This window comes from Pantherophis guttatus, chromosome 3 (assembly GCF_059756535.1).
Source record: "Pantherophis guttatus breed Tessera chromosome 3, ASM5975653v1, whole genome shotgun sequence".
In the NCBI taxonomy this organism is placed as follows: Eukaryota; Metazoa; Chordata; class Lepidosauria; order Squamata; family Colubridae; genus Pantherophis; species Pantherophis guttatus.
In genome coordinates, this window is record NC_142065.1 from 178,968,856 (window position 1) to 178,985,224 (window position 16,369).

A 16,369-nucleotide genomic window follows, 5' to 3' on the forward strand; every position below is an offset into this window, starting at 1 on the left:
AATAATGCTGTTCAACTGTAATTTCCAAAATCTTGTTTTAATATAATAGGCTTTAACCAGAGAGAACCAGTGGTTAAGATACTAGACTAGAAAGCAGGAGATCGTGAATTCTAGTCCCACTTTAGCCTGAAAGTCATCTGGTGACAGCCAAGCCACTCTTTCTCAGCCCAGCTGACCTTACAGGGTTGTTGTGAGGAAAATAGGAAGAGGAAGGTGTGTTGGATATGTTTGCTGCCTTGAGTTATTTTTTAAAATAATAAAGGTAGGATGTAAATAAGTAAATAAAAATAAATAACAGACAATGCAGTATTGTTTATTGCAAAAACCATACTTAAGGTTGCCTCTAATTTCTGACTATTTCTATAATTATGGAATTGGAAAAAGCTTGAAAATCATTGAGCTCAACTTTCTGGCCAGAGTATGACCTATTCACCAACCTGCCCTGCAAAACAGGCTTTGATTTTTCCAGTACTACCTCTAAAATCAGAATTCTCTCTGTAATGATGCATGGTCACTTCAAGCTGAGAGGTTACATTGGAAGAGAGAATTGTGAAAAATTACATTGCCAAACTGGAAGGGTATTTCTGCTTGTATAAACCACATTTGAGAACAAGACATTAAATGGATAAATGGAGGACAGGGTGAATCAAGCTGAGCTATTGTCACCTCTGTATGTTGAACCAAGATGTCCATATGTAACCAGTTCTATGGAATGTTATTTGCCCTGGTCATGATAATTGTTTGTATGAAAATATAAAGAAAGGCTATTTGGTCAAGTAGTGGAAATTAGAGTCTGGCTAGCTGGCAATAACTTTCATTATATCTACATTAAGTGTGAAATTAAATCTGAGGATTCAGTACTCCTAGAATTACTTTGGATGCCATAAAGATAAAAAGAAGTAATACAAAGTGAAACATTAAATAAAATATAAGGGAGAGGATTGTAGCTGAAATATCAAATAGCATATCAATGATATGGCAACAACTGTTTCATAAATCTGCTTGTGATTAAAGGACAGAAAGGAGCATAAATGGATTTGACATAGCAAGTAAAGAAAGTCTGAATGTTGACCAGGTAATAATATCCCAACCTGTGATACTAAGAACCAGCTGTTCTGCCAAGATCCTTTATCTGTAGCTTGTGGTTTGGTAGGATGCATTCAAAGCAGGCAAGTCCTGAATAATCAACTACCTGGGGCAAATATTTGAAAATATACAGTAATTGAAAATGAAAGACCCATTTAATAACATTATTCTAGTTTAAGAGCAGAATAAGAGTTAATTTCTATACAAATAATTTATATTTTATTCTTTGTGTGCATGTTTATTCCAGAAGTTTCCTTAGTAGTCTAAAGATGCAAACTGATTATCAGGATACAGCAATTCATATTGTTTGAGGCAGTGTCTATGACATTATGATCTTATTACTTACCAGATTATCAGATAGCCATTAAAATATGAAAAGTCCAATTTTCTGTTTTACAAATGATTTTGGGTAGAAGTATGAACCAGTGCAAGTTTTTGTTAAGAACCAGACAGGGCAAAACGTACAGAAGGGAATGGAATCATAAAGAGAAATAAATGCAGAGCTTTTGGTGCTGTAACTAATTTTGATTCTTAAAAAGAGGAGCAATAATATGTTTATGTATGGCTATATACATGCACATATATCTTTATTTAGATGATGATGACAGATATATTTGCCCTATATATTTGAACAGTTTATGAGTTTGTCATTAGGGCTATTTTCACTTCTGGAAAGAAAGTCTGAAAAAATGCTATGAATAATAATAGATGTACTTTGGGGAAATAATAAAGAGGTCAGGCATTCCAAAAGTGGCTGATTTTGTATATGTATGAAGTTCATGGACTCACTTTGAATCTGTAATATACCTCTTCCTGGCACCTCTTCAAAAAGCACAATAATTTATTGGAATGGGCTGATTGATTAGAGAGAATGATAAATCAAAAGATATGTAAATCTCTTTTCTCACATTGAGTATATCAAAGACCTCCAAATGTTCATTCTTAGGAGAGTGCAATAAACATGTGAGATCCAACAGTACTAAGAATGGGAAACTTTCTGTCTCATACTCTAATGTATTTCATGTATTGAAAACCAAGCAGATACTTTTTGCCCTTTGACTTTCTGAGGATTTCCAAAACACCAAATAGTTCAGTTCACTTTAGTGGGAATCTTATTATAGATTCTGCCAGAAGAAGTCCAATGTGACTGGTTTTATTAGAGTGATGCTTCAAAAGGCAGTCAAGTCTCCTCAGTTGAAAACAGTAGTAGTAGAGCCTAATAACAGTTTGCTTGGGTTAGAATGAAGCTGATTATATTATATTAATTATATGGTTTTCTCTTATTTTCCTTCTTCCATTATAATGCATAATTTTTGCAATATGCAGACATTGCAAAGGACCTAGCGTTGTGGGAAGAAGGAAGATTATCAAGAAATACCACTGGACAATCAACTCATATAATTCCGCTAGATCACCAAGGAAATTTTAAAATTACCCTTAGCCAGGATTCAGGACCAGTTCAGAGTGGGAAAGATATTCAGCTCCAGCTTCAAAGAAACAAATCACCACCATTATCCAGCAACAATAGCTTGCTAGTCTCCAGTGTTACAAACAGTGGACCTCAGTCTTCCAATACTCAGACCAACAGATCTTCTGGGCTGCCAACTCCCCTAAACAGATCTGCAACCCCAAATACTTTGTTACAAAGACTTGTTTCCCCTAACAACCAAGAAAACAAAGAAGGAACCATTAGTATGCAAAGAAGCCAGTCTTTAATATCAAAGAATCAACTGGGAAGGACCATCACCAATCCTGCAGGACATCTTGAAACAACTGGAGTTGCTCTAGGAAATATCACTCAAAGAAGCAGTATGTCCGAAGTAAGTTTTTTTAAAAAAGGAATTACAATACTATAACACAGTGTCACTTTATTTCTGTATTAGCCTTATAATTATTCTCTAATGCACTTATTAAGCTTTAAGATTAATTAAAAGCAAAAAATATCAGATTAGAAGGAATTCATTATTTATATTTATTATTTAATGCTACTTGCTGATAAACACTTAATTGTTTAATCCCAAAATTCTATATGCAGATGTATGTACACAAACACACATGCATACATGCTATTCATTCATGCGTATCCATGTATACATTTATGGAATTACTCTATTTTCCTTTTCAGTGTTTGGCTTGAAAATCAAACATATTGGCTAAATGCTTTGTTTTTTTAAAAAAATATTGGCCTTTGGTCATCTAAAGAAATTCATATGGCTGCATACAAGCAGGTTAGATCTCATGAAGGGAAAATATCCTAAGCAGGCTTTAATTCTTTCATGCTTTAATTAGCAATTTAGTCTCCAATTCTGTATTTTACCACTCATGCTAAGCTGTGATATAAAAAGTATACAGAACAATACAGTTCAGAACAGTTATATCACTTAGTTCCCTTGTTTTCCAGATTAGAGGCCTCTAGTGCAGTTTTCCATGCCCCATTTCCAATAGATGAAATGCTTTAAAACTCTTCTTTTCTTTATGGAAGAAACCACATTATAAACATTTTTAAGGCAGGGATACATGAAGAATTTGGCAAAGACTTGCATGTCAGCTCTGAAGTTCTTTTTGTAAAAAGTCCAAGGTTTTAGTTTTGCTATCCTGTCTGAAAGAATTATAAGTTGCCTGATGATCTGAACACTTGTACACATACCCTCAGCTCTGTTGGCATGGAAAATGCTATAGCAAACTTGCAGGTGTGTTACATTACTAGCTTAGTTCAAATTCAAACCAAGCAGTATAATATAGATAAATGTTTTTGTTATTGCTCCATTCTGTGTAAACTAATGCTTTGAATTCCTTTGTACATACATTTTTCTACATTTAGTTTTTAGCGTTCAAATATTTCTGTAATTGCAAGTGAGACAGATACATCTATACATCATATCATTACTGTTTCCTTCATTCTTTTATGAAGTATAGATTCTTTGGACCATTATTCTTTAGCGTCTGTGATAGGTCTTAGCACCTGTATATAGGTAGTCCTCAATTTACAACCATTCATTTAGCAACTATTTGAAGTTACTATGGCACTGGAAAAAGTGACAGTCATAAGTCATTTTTTCCAGTGCCATTGTAACTTCAAATAGTTGCTTGTGACTGGTACAGATACAATTATTGCACTATCCCCATGTTCACATGATCAAAATTAGAGTGTTTGGCAACTGTCATTACGTAGAACAGTTGCAGTATCCCAGCATCAAATGATTGCTATTTGCAACCTTCCCAGTCAGCTTCCAATGACAAAATCAACGGGGTGAATTAGGATTTGCTTAATGACCATGTGATTCACTTAAAATCAAGGTCGCCTTGGAGAGGCTGTGACTGGCATCTTCCGTCATATTTGCAAGCTGATGAAGATCTGCATGAACAAAGACCCTGCCAAGTGTCCCAAATTTGACATGATTGTCCCTATTCTTGAAAAGATGCAGGAGCAGTGAGGGGCCAATCCCACTGGCTGGCTCTAAGTGCCTTCAGGAAGAGCCAAGTGCTGGAGCTAGGGCTCCCTGCGCACGGTACGGATAGGGGGCCAAAGGCAGGCTTTGGAAGGGGGCTGCTCGGCCTTGCACTCTCCCTGCTGCCTTCACATCCAGTATCTCCGGTCATCTCTTGTGCCAAGACCACCCTGCACTCCACCTGGCTGTGCTACAATTTTTATCTTTTCTACACAGGCCCAGGACAAAGCCCCCTGTGCCCCAAATAAACAGCTCTCACTGGGGGGGAAATTAAAATTTGCAGTGGTTCACTTAAAAACTGGCAAACAAGTTCATGAAATCAAGTGTGAGTCTCTTAACAATCACCTTGCTTAATAATGGAAACTTAGCCCCAATTGTGGTTGTAAGTTGAGGACTTATACAGTATGTATTGCGATGACAAGAAAAGAAAACATCTGGATAACATGCTTTCATTTTCTAGTTTGCTAGTAGTAGTTCTACTATTAACATTGAAAGAGATTCTATATTTTTTTGTTTGAATATTGGTTTATTTATTTTATCCCTCTTTCTTCCTCATGGGCATAGGGAAAATTAAAGCAAACTTGTAAGAAAAAAAACATCATGATTATGTCTCAGGACATTGCAAATACTTTTCAGTCAAGAGGTTGCATAAAATTGTATACTGGCTTGGAAGTTACTCTCTAACCATTCTGAGCGTAACTGCCTTTTTCAGTGAGTTTGATTGGTATAATTTGTTTGTTTGTCACTTTTGCTGTCAAAAGAATATGCAGGCCTGCCTTCTCCTGTACCATTCAAACAAGTTTTTTTCTGTCTAGTTTTTTCATAGTCCAGGTTTAAGTATAGCACAATTCATAAATTCAAAAGAATCAATAGAAATCTAAAAGTATGATTGATTTGATTTTTTAAAGATGAAAAATGGAGGGTACTCGTGGAGGACAGATAGATAATGAGAGTTTCTGAATGAAAGACATTTCTCAGTAATGTCAAAAGTGATTTTTGAGGAAAAATAAACAGGGAGAAAAGGAAAGAAATGTAAGAAACTACCATGAAAAGGAATGACAGCAAAATGACAACTACAACACTTGTATGCAGAAGTATTAAGAGAACAGGTTTACTTCCAACAAGGTGAATGGTGAGTAGATATAAAGAAAAAGAATATAGAAGCTACTTGGAACTGAGTGAAAAGAATTATGTGTAGAATATCACAATGTATATTTATACTGATAATAAGTATGAAATAGTATGTTTGATGGAATGATCAAATGAAAAAAGACTAGGGATGAGAACACACATGTACAAATGCTGTGAAAATGAAAATGAGAAACATATATTGTGTGTTTCTCACACAATGAACTTAATCTAGATTTGTTTTATTTCTCTGAAATTGCTGCTCCTTCTCTGAAACGTCAAGTCTTTGCTTTGTTGGTTACCCAAAAAGTGCTTTATAATCTAAGATAATCATTTTTTATTGTCATAGACAAAAGTCTGTTTAATAAAAAGAAACATATTTGCTTGTTTGTCACTTGTTTCTCTTACAGCACTACAAACAATATAGAACTAGTGGCTAGGAGGTCATCCTCTTATGAATTCTGAATTGCCTTTGCAGCAGGGCCCCATAGTGTGAAATCATGTCCTTCCTGGTAGTTTTAAAATGTGAGCTATTGGCCTGAAAGAAATCTGGATTCTATTATAACTTACAGCTGTTCAGTGTATATCAACATTCATTTGTTTGCTACTTTTCTACACAGAGTTGACCTGTCAATGTGTCAGCTTTGTTAGGGATGTCATAAAGATTAAAGAAAGAGTAGAAGGTTAACCATATGAGTTTTACTTGATTAATTAAATTTGCATAAATTTACATATCCTGCATTGCTTCCAGTATATAGAATGCATGCCCTTGGGAGTGTGTTTGGCTCCATTCAATGTTTAGGAAATTTGTAGTGATCCAACTCCTTTGCCAAGGTTTTAATTGTTAGGTGATCTTGATATTGTATAGCATTTTTAAATTTCTGTATTCTGTTTTTGGTTTGAAATTTTATTAGCTGCCCTCAAGTTTCTGCCTGAATTGAAAGGTAGAATAACTTAAAGAAATAATAATATGATTAAACCCAAAAAGTCCTAGATATTCAAAAATTAGTTCAAGAATTTCCATGAGGTCTTTTGCTAAGTCTTCTTACAGAATCGCAGTTCTCTACTTTCTCTGAGGTGATGATAGAAGATCTTGCTTTTGAACTCCTATTTTGTTCTGAAGGGGAGTCTTTCAAGACCTGAGGTTTGGATCAGCACTCAGCTTCCACACAAGTACATATCTAGTCTGATTTTGAGCAGATTCATTCAGCAAGAATAAAAAGCAGCATTTTACCCATTCACTCAGTTAAAAATTGCTGTCACTCTTGGTGTAATTTGGGATAAATATATTAAGTTAAGGCACCCCAGGACCAGGAAGGAGAGGCACAATTACTGATTTTACTGTCATGTTTCATAATTTGCTCCTTGCTGCATGCTGTTTTGAGAGCTTATATAACCAGAAAGATTTATAAGTTGAAAAATAAAGTAATAAATATTTTTTTAAAAATAGCATAATTACTTGCATTAGTTATACAGCCCAGGGTCTTTCTGTAGCATTTCAATTTGATTTCCATTGCTGTGTTTCATATATAATCTTGTAGATTAGGTAGCTTTTATATGCAGTCAGTTCAACATCTGTTTTGTGAGACTAGAAATAGTTCTTAGACAATTTTACTGATTAATATACATTTTAAACATCCACAGAATTTCCCTTGCCTCCTCCTGAAAAATCCTTGAAATAGAGGAAGAAAATTGCCTGATTAATCAGGAGTACTTGTAATTGTTTTTAATTAAAGAATCAATTCGATTAATTGCAGACCTAATTTTTTGTCTTGACTGAATTGATTATTTTTTGTGGCAGGATGACTTCCTACAACAACTTCAGCTTGCTCACCAGCCATGGATTTTGCCAACTGATACTGAAAGTGAAGAAGCAGAAGCAAATCGAGATAAATGTGAGTGATTAATACCAGATTCATTGCTGGAGATAGAGACCTTGTTTTAATGAAATAATTTTAGTTGTGTACATTTTCTGGCTTCTAACTTGTAATAGAATTTTTGTCTTTGTTTTTTATTTATGGAAATAAATGTCTAGTTTTCTGGTAAGCCTGTAAGGTTGAGAATAATCCAAAAATAATAATAACTGCATCATTTGTTCTCTGTGCCACAAAATCAGACTTACCTCTTTTTAATGAAAGTGTCACATATTCACAGAACAAGGATTAAAAACTACATTGTGATAAAAACTTTTGATGAACACATTTGATAAAACATACTAGATGATTTAAACAATATTTGAAAAATATGAGTTCAGTTTAGAATTAGCAGATTTAGTTCTAACTGATAAATATTTCACTACCTCCTGTAACAAAACAGTAATACCTTTTTATTTGTCTGAACAGTTTTTGTTAGTGCAGAGATATAATTTATAAACTTGGGTGTATGGTTCTGCTGCTGATAAACACAATATAGAAAACATATTACATAACGTAGAGAATATATTACATACATTTATGTACTACAGTTTAGACAAGCAGCACGTGCTAGTTATCTTACTGTAGAAGGCTCAATAAGGTATACATGATGATATAGTAAACCTAAATAAGGTAGGTGGAAATAGGAATTATTCTGACAATAGCATTTGTTTAAAAGTCATAATAGCTTGTGATCGAAGAGGAGAAAACTGTGATTTTCTTAGCTATTTTTGATGTTATGGCTATGAAAGAACATGTTGCTTAACAGGTACTCATTAGCACCTTGTCAATAGAATTGGAACCATCTAAACATGGCATGTTGAATACAAAAACCCTGTCAGTTCTGTGGAAAAATATTAATGCTGGATAGAATTTAACATAATAGTCAGGTGGTAGGAGAAACTGGAAAAACTAAGCAAAGATTGAATCTGACCAGTTTCAGATTCCTCCAGAGAATAGCAGAACTGTAAGCAAAACTGGAAAGTGCCTCCCCCCCCCCTTTTATTTTTAATTCTACAATGGCAAATTCCTTTTTTACTGTGCTAAGACATTGTAATTGCATGAAGTTGTGGGTTATTTTGGAAATACATATGGAATGGAAAAATATTTTAACCACATTGGGAAATTATACAGATATCATATAAATAGCCATTTAAATATTTTAAAGTATCCTGTCTATTTGAAACATTACAATGTAAATAGCTGATTGCTCCTCCCTTTGGGGTAAGCAGATAAAACTAAATGTTAGTAAGAGTGTCCACAAGGTATGGTTAAAAAGTCAAGATGGTGGCCATGTCAGTAAGATCAAAGCTACAATTGTTTGTTAGGGGTGTCATATTTTCCTTAGCTTATTGTGGCATCAGAAACTAGTTCTTAGTTTATTATTTCCAACTCTGGGTACTGCTCAAAGTAAATGTATCCTTGCTGATTTTAACAACTTTCAAATTAGGAAGAACATAAGAAAAAATAAGCTGTATTTGTCAGCATTGTTCACATTCACTAGGAACAGTCAACAATTTGTCTTAGTTAGTAATAACCAAAATGGCCATTAGTTTGATTTTAAATCATTTTGTTCTCGAGTATTATGATTTTATTTAATTATTTCTTTTCCCCTGCTTTTGTAATGAGATACTGGTTTTATTTTATTTTATTATTTTATTTTATTAGGTGTTGAGGGAGTTGATATAAATAAATATATTTACAGAATATGCTTTGCAGAAATAGCAATAGCAATAGCACTTAAACTTATGTACCGCTTTGCAGTGCTTTATAGCCCTCTCTAAGTGGTTTACAGAGTCAACCTATTGCCCCCAACAATCTGGGGCCTCCTTTTACTGACCTTAGAAGGATGGAAGGCTGAGTCAACCTTGAGCCACTCAGTATTAAACTCCTGGAATGACCAATGACTTAGCCTGCTGTACTGCATTCTAACTACTGTGACACCACAGCTCAGGAAAGACATTACTACTTCCTTCCTCAATATATACAATCTACTATCATAGAATTCCTTTTAGGTTCAAGAGAACATATCAAATAGATTTTTATGTTTTTATTACAATTACAAATTTATGCTGATATATGTGTTTAGCATTTATTTAAAAAATGTATTGCTTTATCAGAAATGCTTGAATAAAATGTAGGCAATAAAAATAAGAATATACAGTAAGGAAAGTAGAGTTTTACAGTAAATATTTGCATTTTAGAAATGCTTAATTTTGTTCCCATTGCTATTTCAGACCAACCCACTGAATTATAAATAAAAAATCTGTTTCTTGCTGTCATGAACAAAAAAATCTGTTTATTCTAGCTTGAACAAAAGGCAGAGAGTGGTAAAACCTCCTTAACTGAAATAACAGCTACGTTCTTACAAAACTTTTAAGGCTGCAGTAGTTTGAAATCTTGATTTTAGCCAATATATCAATTTTCATAGTAGACTTTTATTTATTTAATTGGAGGTCACTCAAAATAGGTGGTTCATTGAAAGAGAACAAACATTGTTTGATCTGAGCAATATTGTACTGTGTGTGACATCTGAGCATGGCAAATTGGGTAAAAGAATAAGCCTTTTAAAAATAATTATATGGCTAATAGCAGCCATCTGCTTTTGGAATGCAGTCATTGTGGCCAAACTTACAAGTGAAGGGCAAGTCATGGAAAATGCAAGCTGCCAACATCCAGGTGTTGAAATGTTTGCAATGCAGAGAGCCAGGGAAACTCCTGGCAAAGTTTCTAATGCAAATTCCCTGTAAACACTGCAAGTGAAGGTCTTATCCATATAGCAAAAAAATGTTAGAAAAGTTAATAAAAGTTAATAACAAATCTGCATGGGCACTATATATGTGATTTAGTGTTGAGAGGGTTTTAAATTTCATAATTTATGATTGAGAACAGAAGAGCAGTAGACTTAATCTTCTCAATAACAGGTGTTTTTTTTTTTACTCAGTTTTTAATCAATTGAAATCAGCATTCTTCAATTTCAGGATATTACAACAGAAGTATAAAGCTATTTTGGACATGGAAAAGATGATAGCAAATAAAACAGGTTTTTTTCCAATAAAAAGGATGCTATAGTAGTCTCAAAACTCTAGATTCTATTTAAATTATTTGTCTGCCCACATTAAATATTTAATTTTGTTAGAAAACTTTAATTGATTAACATTTTAAATTGTTTTTAAGTTTTGCATTTAAAATTTTGTGAAAAAGTTATCAATAGAATAATTTCTAAATGAAGGATGATGAAAACAATGTTGCTTCCTAAGCTCTACCCCTTTTGGCTGTATGTGCAATGTTGCTACGCCTGAAGAAATGACGTGGTGCCAGCATTCCAATGTTGCAGCACAAATTTTTATCACACAGACTATCCTTACCATCCCCATAGAGGATGCTGAAGAATTTTTCATTTCTGAATGGACACTGAATGGCACTGATTGTTGTAGATTCTGCTTTTCCCTTAAGGCGGAATGTCCTCCCCCTAAGAAATTACATCAGTTTGTTTATGCTGTTAATTACACTGTAAATCAGCAGAATTGAGCTGATTGCAGTAGGTATGAATTTAATAATAATAAATTGAAGCAGAATCAAAAGCACAAAATATACATAGTGTTTTATTAGGACCAAAACCAATCACAAGTTTCCCAACTCATGTGTAAGCTACTCAGTTTGATTTTGGACTGATTTCTAAATCAGTATTCAACTAGAGGGACAACATATGTATTATGTATATAAATGTGTGTTTTTGTCTTTTGGAATGCACATTTTTAAATATTTTGTCTAATTTTGTTTTCTTGTAATTTTTTTTCTTTTTTGGAAGCTTGTATTTTAACTTTCTGAATAAAACAAAAAAATTATTGTGACAAAAATTACATTGGTTTGTTTATGCTGTTAATTACACAGTTAATCAGCAAAATCCAGCTGACTGCTGTAGGTATGAATTTAATAAATGAATAAATATGCTAGAACAAAAGAAGTAGAATCAAAAGCACAAAATATACAAAATAGTGTTGTATTAGGACCAAGGCCAACCATAAAGTATTTAATTCATCTGAATCCAATTTGATTCAGGACTAAATCAAAATCAGGAACTGTATGTCTTCTATTGCAATGAAAATCTTCCAATGACTATATGCATTTCCCAACTGAATTGGGTAAAATGTGCAGACATCATAATCATTTTTAGGGACATGTATCAAGCAATGGGCTTCTTTTCTAAAAAGCCTGCATTTGTGATTGAGATTCACATTGATTCCTAATGCTGTAGTTTCTCCATCCTGAGACTGTTGCTGGAAGGCAATCCACAAACAATCTTATGCAGCTTATGCCAGGCTAGCAAAATCTGAATTGTCATTTTACTTTTTTTTTTTTTGAATGAAATTCTAAAATAAAATTGTCATTGTGATGCCCTGAAAATTGTTTTAAGTTTCAATTAACAGGATTGAACTGGGTAAATGGGACTTCTTCCTATAACTTTCTATGCCTAAATGAGTTGGATGGCTTCAGATGGTTACACTGACTTCAGTGCAAGAAGAAGGAGGGGCAAATGAAGATGTGATATTATCAGAAAAGCATCAAGCAGTTGTTTCAAAGATATTTTCACTGATTGATTGACTAAGTGCCATCAAGTCATTTTCAACCATCAACTAGTGTCCACATCCTCTATTTTGATTTACCTTTGAAAAACGTGACCAATCCTAGCTCAATTTTAACTGAAATATCAACTGTTAATGGGACAGGTCACAACAGCAGACTTCCCGATATAACATATTTCTTATAAGAAATATTTCTGATAAGATTATTTTTACTAGCATGAGAACACTGACCACAATCCAAGTCTCCAGTGCTGGTAATTATAAAGTATCAGTTATGAGATAGTGTTTCTCCATTATGCTTCAATTCTGTGCTTCAGTAATTAAATGGTCTAGACATTGGTATTTGAACATAGATCTTTTTAACATTTATATTGTGTTTTCTAATCTAGATGAAATGTTAATATATATTGCTAGTCCATATATGTTATGCAATACACTAGATAAATAAATAATAAATCTCCATTCTGAAATGAAACTATAAGCATTTTAAGCTATTTTATCTGAATGTGTAGTGAAACTCTGAATGCAAGGAAGATTTTCCATTTTAAAGTTCTGTTAGAAGGATTCCTAATTCATCTTGATTTCAGCACTGATATCCTTCATAGGAAATGCCAAGATAAACCATACTAGAAATATAAATGTTTAACTTGTCATTTGGTTTAAAAGAGCTTACTTACATTCAAATAAACATTCCCAATGCATTGTAAGCTTTCAGGAAAGATTTCCATTTCCTATACTCTATGAAATTTTTACTTCATTTGTGACCTTCCTTTTTAAACTCAGCAAAGCTGGAATGTGTAAAGAAAGATAAGTCTAAAACCTAATTTATTCTATCATTTATTTTGTATTTCTTTCCTTAGACATAATAAAAATGATACAGTGGGAAATGAATGCAAAGCCATAAACTTTCACTAAAGCTGGCTCATTCATTCTCTTTTGCTTTAGTTTTTTTTCCTACAGATTTAATGAACTGTATTAGGCAAATACTGGTGTTAAGCTGGCAATCATCATGTGAATGTCACACCCTGAGTCTTTTCTTTTTCCTTCCTTTCATTACCTCCCAAAGATGCTGTGACTACTCATATGCACATATATGTATCTTGAATTTGGATCTCTATATTTTAAAGCTCCATTATTCAACATACATAAGATTCTTGCTGCACCACATACCAAAGATTACTGCTTTGATAATTTGACTCAATTGTATTCTGTCAGCCCAAACCATCTCACAGGATGGTTGTTGTAGAGAAAATAGGTGGAACATTATGTATAACACCTTGAGTTATTAAAAATAAAGGTGCAATCAAAATCAAGTAAATAAATAAAATTGCCAAGCAGAAGAAGATGGGAAAAGGCACAGTTACTGGTATCTTCTAAATGTTTTTATGTAACATCATATTAACTTAATACTGTTGTGTGTAATGTTATTTAAATTTCATACAACACCTTGAGTTATTAAAAATAGAGGTGCAGCAAAAATCAAGTAAATAAATAAAATTGCAAAGCAGAAGATGGGAAAAGGCACAGTTACTTATATCTTCTAAATGTTTTTCTGTAACATCATATTAACTTCATACTGATGTGTGTAATGTTAAATTTCATGCTCTTGTTGTTTTCACTGTTCATATCATTATGCATATATTATGAAACAAAATTAAATATTCATATGAAGAATATGTATTCTAATTCTTTTATGGTTCTTTAATATTTAATAGTGCTTCATCCTTTTTTATTTTTCAGGCTTGTGAAAGAAATTGTGGATGCAATGAAGAACAATTTATCCCAAGTATAAAACATGCAGATAACTAGCTATTTTCATTTATTGTGCAATAAAGCTTAGTTTTATAAATGCAACATGTAATAGAATTATTGTAAAGTGTGGATGCTACAATGTACCAAACTCCAGATATTATCACAGTAATAGCGGCCATAGGTAAAGATTATTAAGAGTCATTTTTTAATGCATAGGTCTAATCAAATTCATTTTGTTTAATTTATATCTCTTGTTTTAGATTGACATTTGATATATTCAGCTTTGCCTGATGAAAATCACACCTCCTTAAAGATTTTCTGCATTTCAGATTTTTTATTCCTCATATTTTTATAACCTTGTCTTGTTTTTAATTCAATGAAATGTTATTTCATTTGACCACATTGTATGTGTGTAAGTGAGTGAGTGAATGTGTGTAGCCCAGCCAATAGGATTACTGTTGTTGGAAGGAATGGAAAATGAGTTATATATACTACTAAGAACCTCTATAGATAGAGCTCAGGGTAAATGGGCAGCTGTTCAGTGTAATACATTTAGAAATGAATGAACAATTAATGCGTGGAGGGTGTTTATATGCATGTGTGTATTTATTCAAGCATAATTTACTGAAATTAGTTTCACATTGTTACATGAAAGCTTTTACTTAGTGAATTATGTGGAATAATTTATGCATGCATAAATAAAATATTTTAATTTCAAATATGATATTATTTACTCAAATCTTTACTGCTTTAAGTATTTGATAACATAGGTTTGTGTTTTATATGTTTGAAACAAACATTTGAAGCAGATTGCTTTGGGCTGACTATGAAATTTGTCCCAGGAGTTATGAATGTTGACGTCTGCAGTATTCATTTACTTATTTCAACTGCGAGTGGAGATATGTTGCACTTAATTCAATGGCTTTTAGTAGGTATGCATAAGATTGTGTTGTTCAGTTAGACATGAGTTTGCCTTCTTTTCTTTTTGATTTCAGTTTCTGAATCACAGACTTACTACCGTTATAATAGTTATAAGTATCAAAATAATAATAAATAAAACCAAATTTCCTATCACAAATATTAAGATTGTGGCCTTTATTTTTTGTTATTCCAATGTTATCAATGATGAATAAGCATGTGAAGAAAATATATTTACTAGCTGGGTACCCCTTCTCTCCCTCAGGGGAAAGGCTGATGGAGAGAAGGGGATAGGATAGGGAGGCTTCTGTGGGGCAAGGCTAAGGGAGAGAAGAGGAGAGGAGAGGCCGATCGTAACTACTTATTAATTTTCAAGCTGTGTTGATTTATCAAGCCCCATCACATAGTTTCGTAGCAAAGCATGGGTACCCAGCTAGTATTTTATAATAGCACAATATAAACTCACTACACAATACAGTCCAAAATAACTTTAATGTACTAATAGCAGATAACTGAATTTTAAATGTTGGAAGTTAAAATACGGAAACTGATGACTCAATGGACCAACAGAGCATTTAATGACAGGCAGCATTTCCTGCCTTACTGCAAAAAATTAAGAAGATATAAATTTATTTTAGCAACATGATTTTAATATACTGAGTTCATCCATATGCCTACACTATAAATATTATTTGCCACTTTGAAGGATTCCCCCCCCAACACTACTTGGATGTATCTTCGGGGAGTGGGGTGGCTATTTCAATGATAAAGATTCATAATCTTACATAAGGACAGTAGGGGCCCAAAAGCTGCCCATCAGTAGTTTTCTCCTAGATTGCAGATAAAGTACCATAGCAACATTGGCCACTTAGTCATGTTATTCCCCAATATGGAAAAATATGCTCACATTTAAATTATAGTAATCTATTTGCTATTCCTAAAACTCTTGTGTCTATAACCTTTAACTGGGCAAAACATTTTTTTGAACCAAGGTACCTCAATGGGCTAAATTTGCAGAATGCATCCAAAATCCAGGACACATGACTCTCATGGGATTGAAATTTGGCAAACTTGTGGGCAGTTCAGTGCTGCCATGCTACTGCCCAGAGGTTCATAAAGTAGTCCCGCCCTAGCCTTTGGAGGCCAGGTAGATCAGTTCCATTATTGGTTGCTTGAGGGTAGTCAGCAATGGACAAACTCACGGTTGATAATTGTTTTATTTGTTCATGATCCAAAGCTCTTCCAAATAATTTTCAGCTCTAGCTAACATTGTACAGATCTGGTATCCACTCTCCTCTGAACAGCAATAAATAATAATTTTCAGCAATTTTCAGCAATTTATGAAAAGGAAAAATAAGTGGAAGAAGCAATGAAGAGCTGCAAAGCTGTCTGGATTTCCTTTAATAAAATATGGTGAGCGGAACAGTTGATGGTACATCAAAGTCTTGCCTTGCAATTTACTTTGTCTGAAAAGACCTTCATGCTTCTATTTACCTGGGAGTATTTCAAGGATTTAAAAACCAAATTCAAATTCTGT

General features: G+C 33.4%; 1 protein-coding gene across 2 annotated transcripts in view; it reads left to right on the forward strand.

Annotated features, from left to right (window-relative positions):
• C3H8orf34 (chromosome 3 C8orf34 homolog) overlaps positions 1-14,992 on the forward strand; it is an 81,880-nt gene extending 66,888 nt beyond the window's left edge. For both annotated transcript variants that reach the window (XM_034429933.3, XM_034429934.3), the window contains exons 12-14: positions 2,413-2,906; positions 7,465-7,558; positions 13,903-14,992. In XM_034429933.3, the coding sequence (XP_034285824.1) occupies positions 2,413-2,906; positions 7,465-7,558; positions 13,903-13,910 (596 nt within the window). In that variant the 3' untranslated portion in view covers positions 13,911-14,992. The remainder of the gene's footprint in view (positions 1-2,412; positions 2,907-7,464; positions 7,559-13,902) is intronic.
• Positions 14,993-16,369: the final 1,377 nt, after the last annotated feature.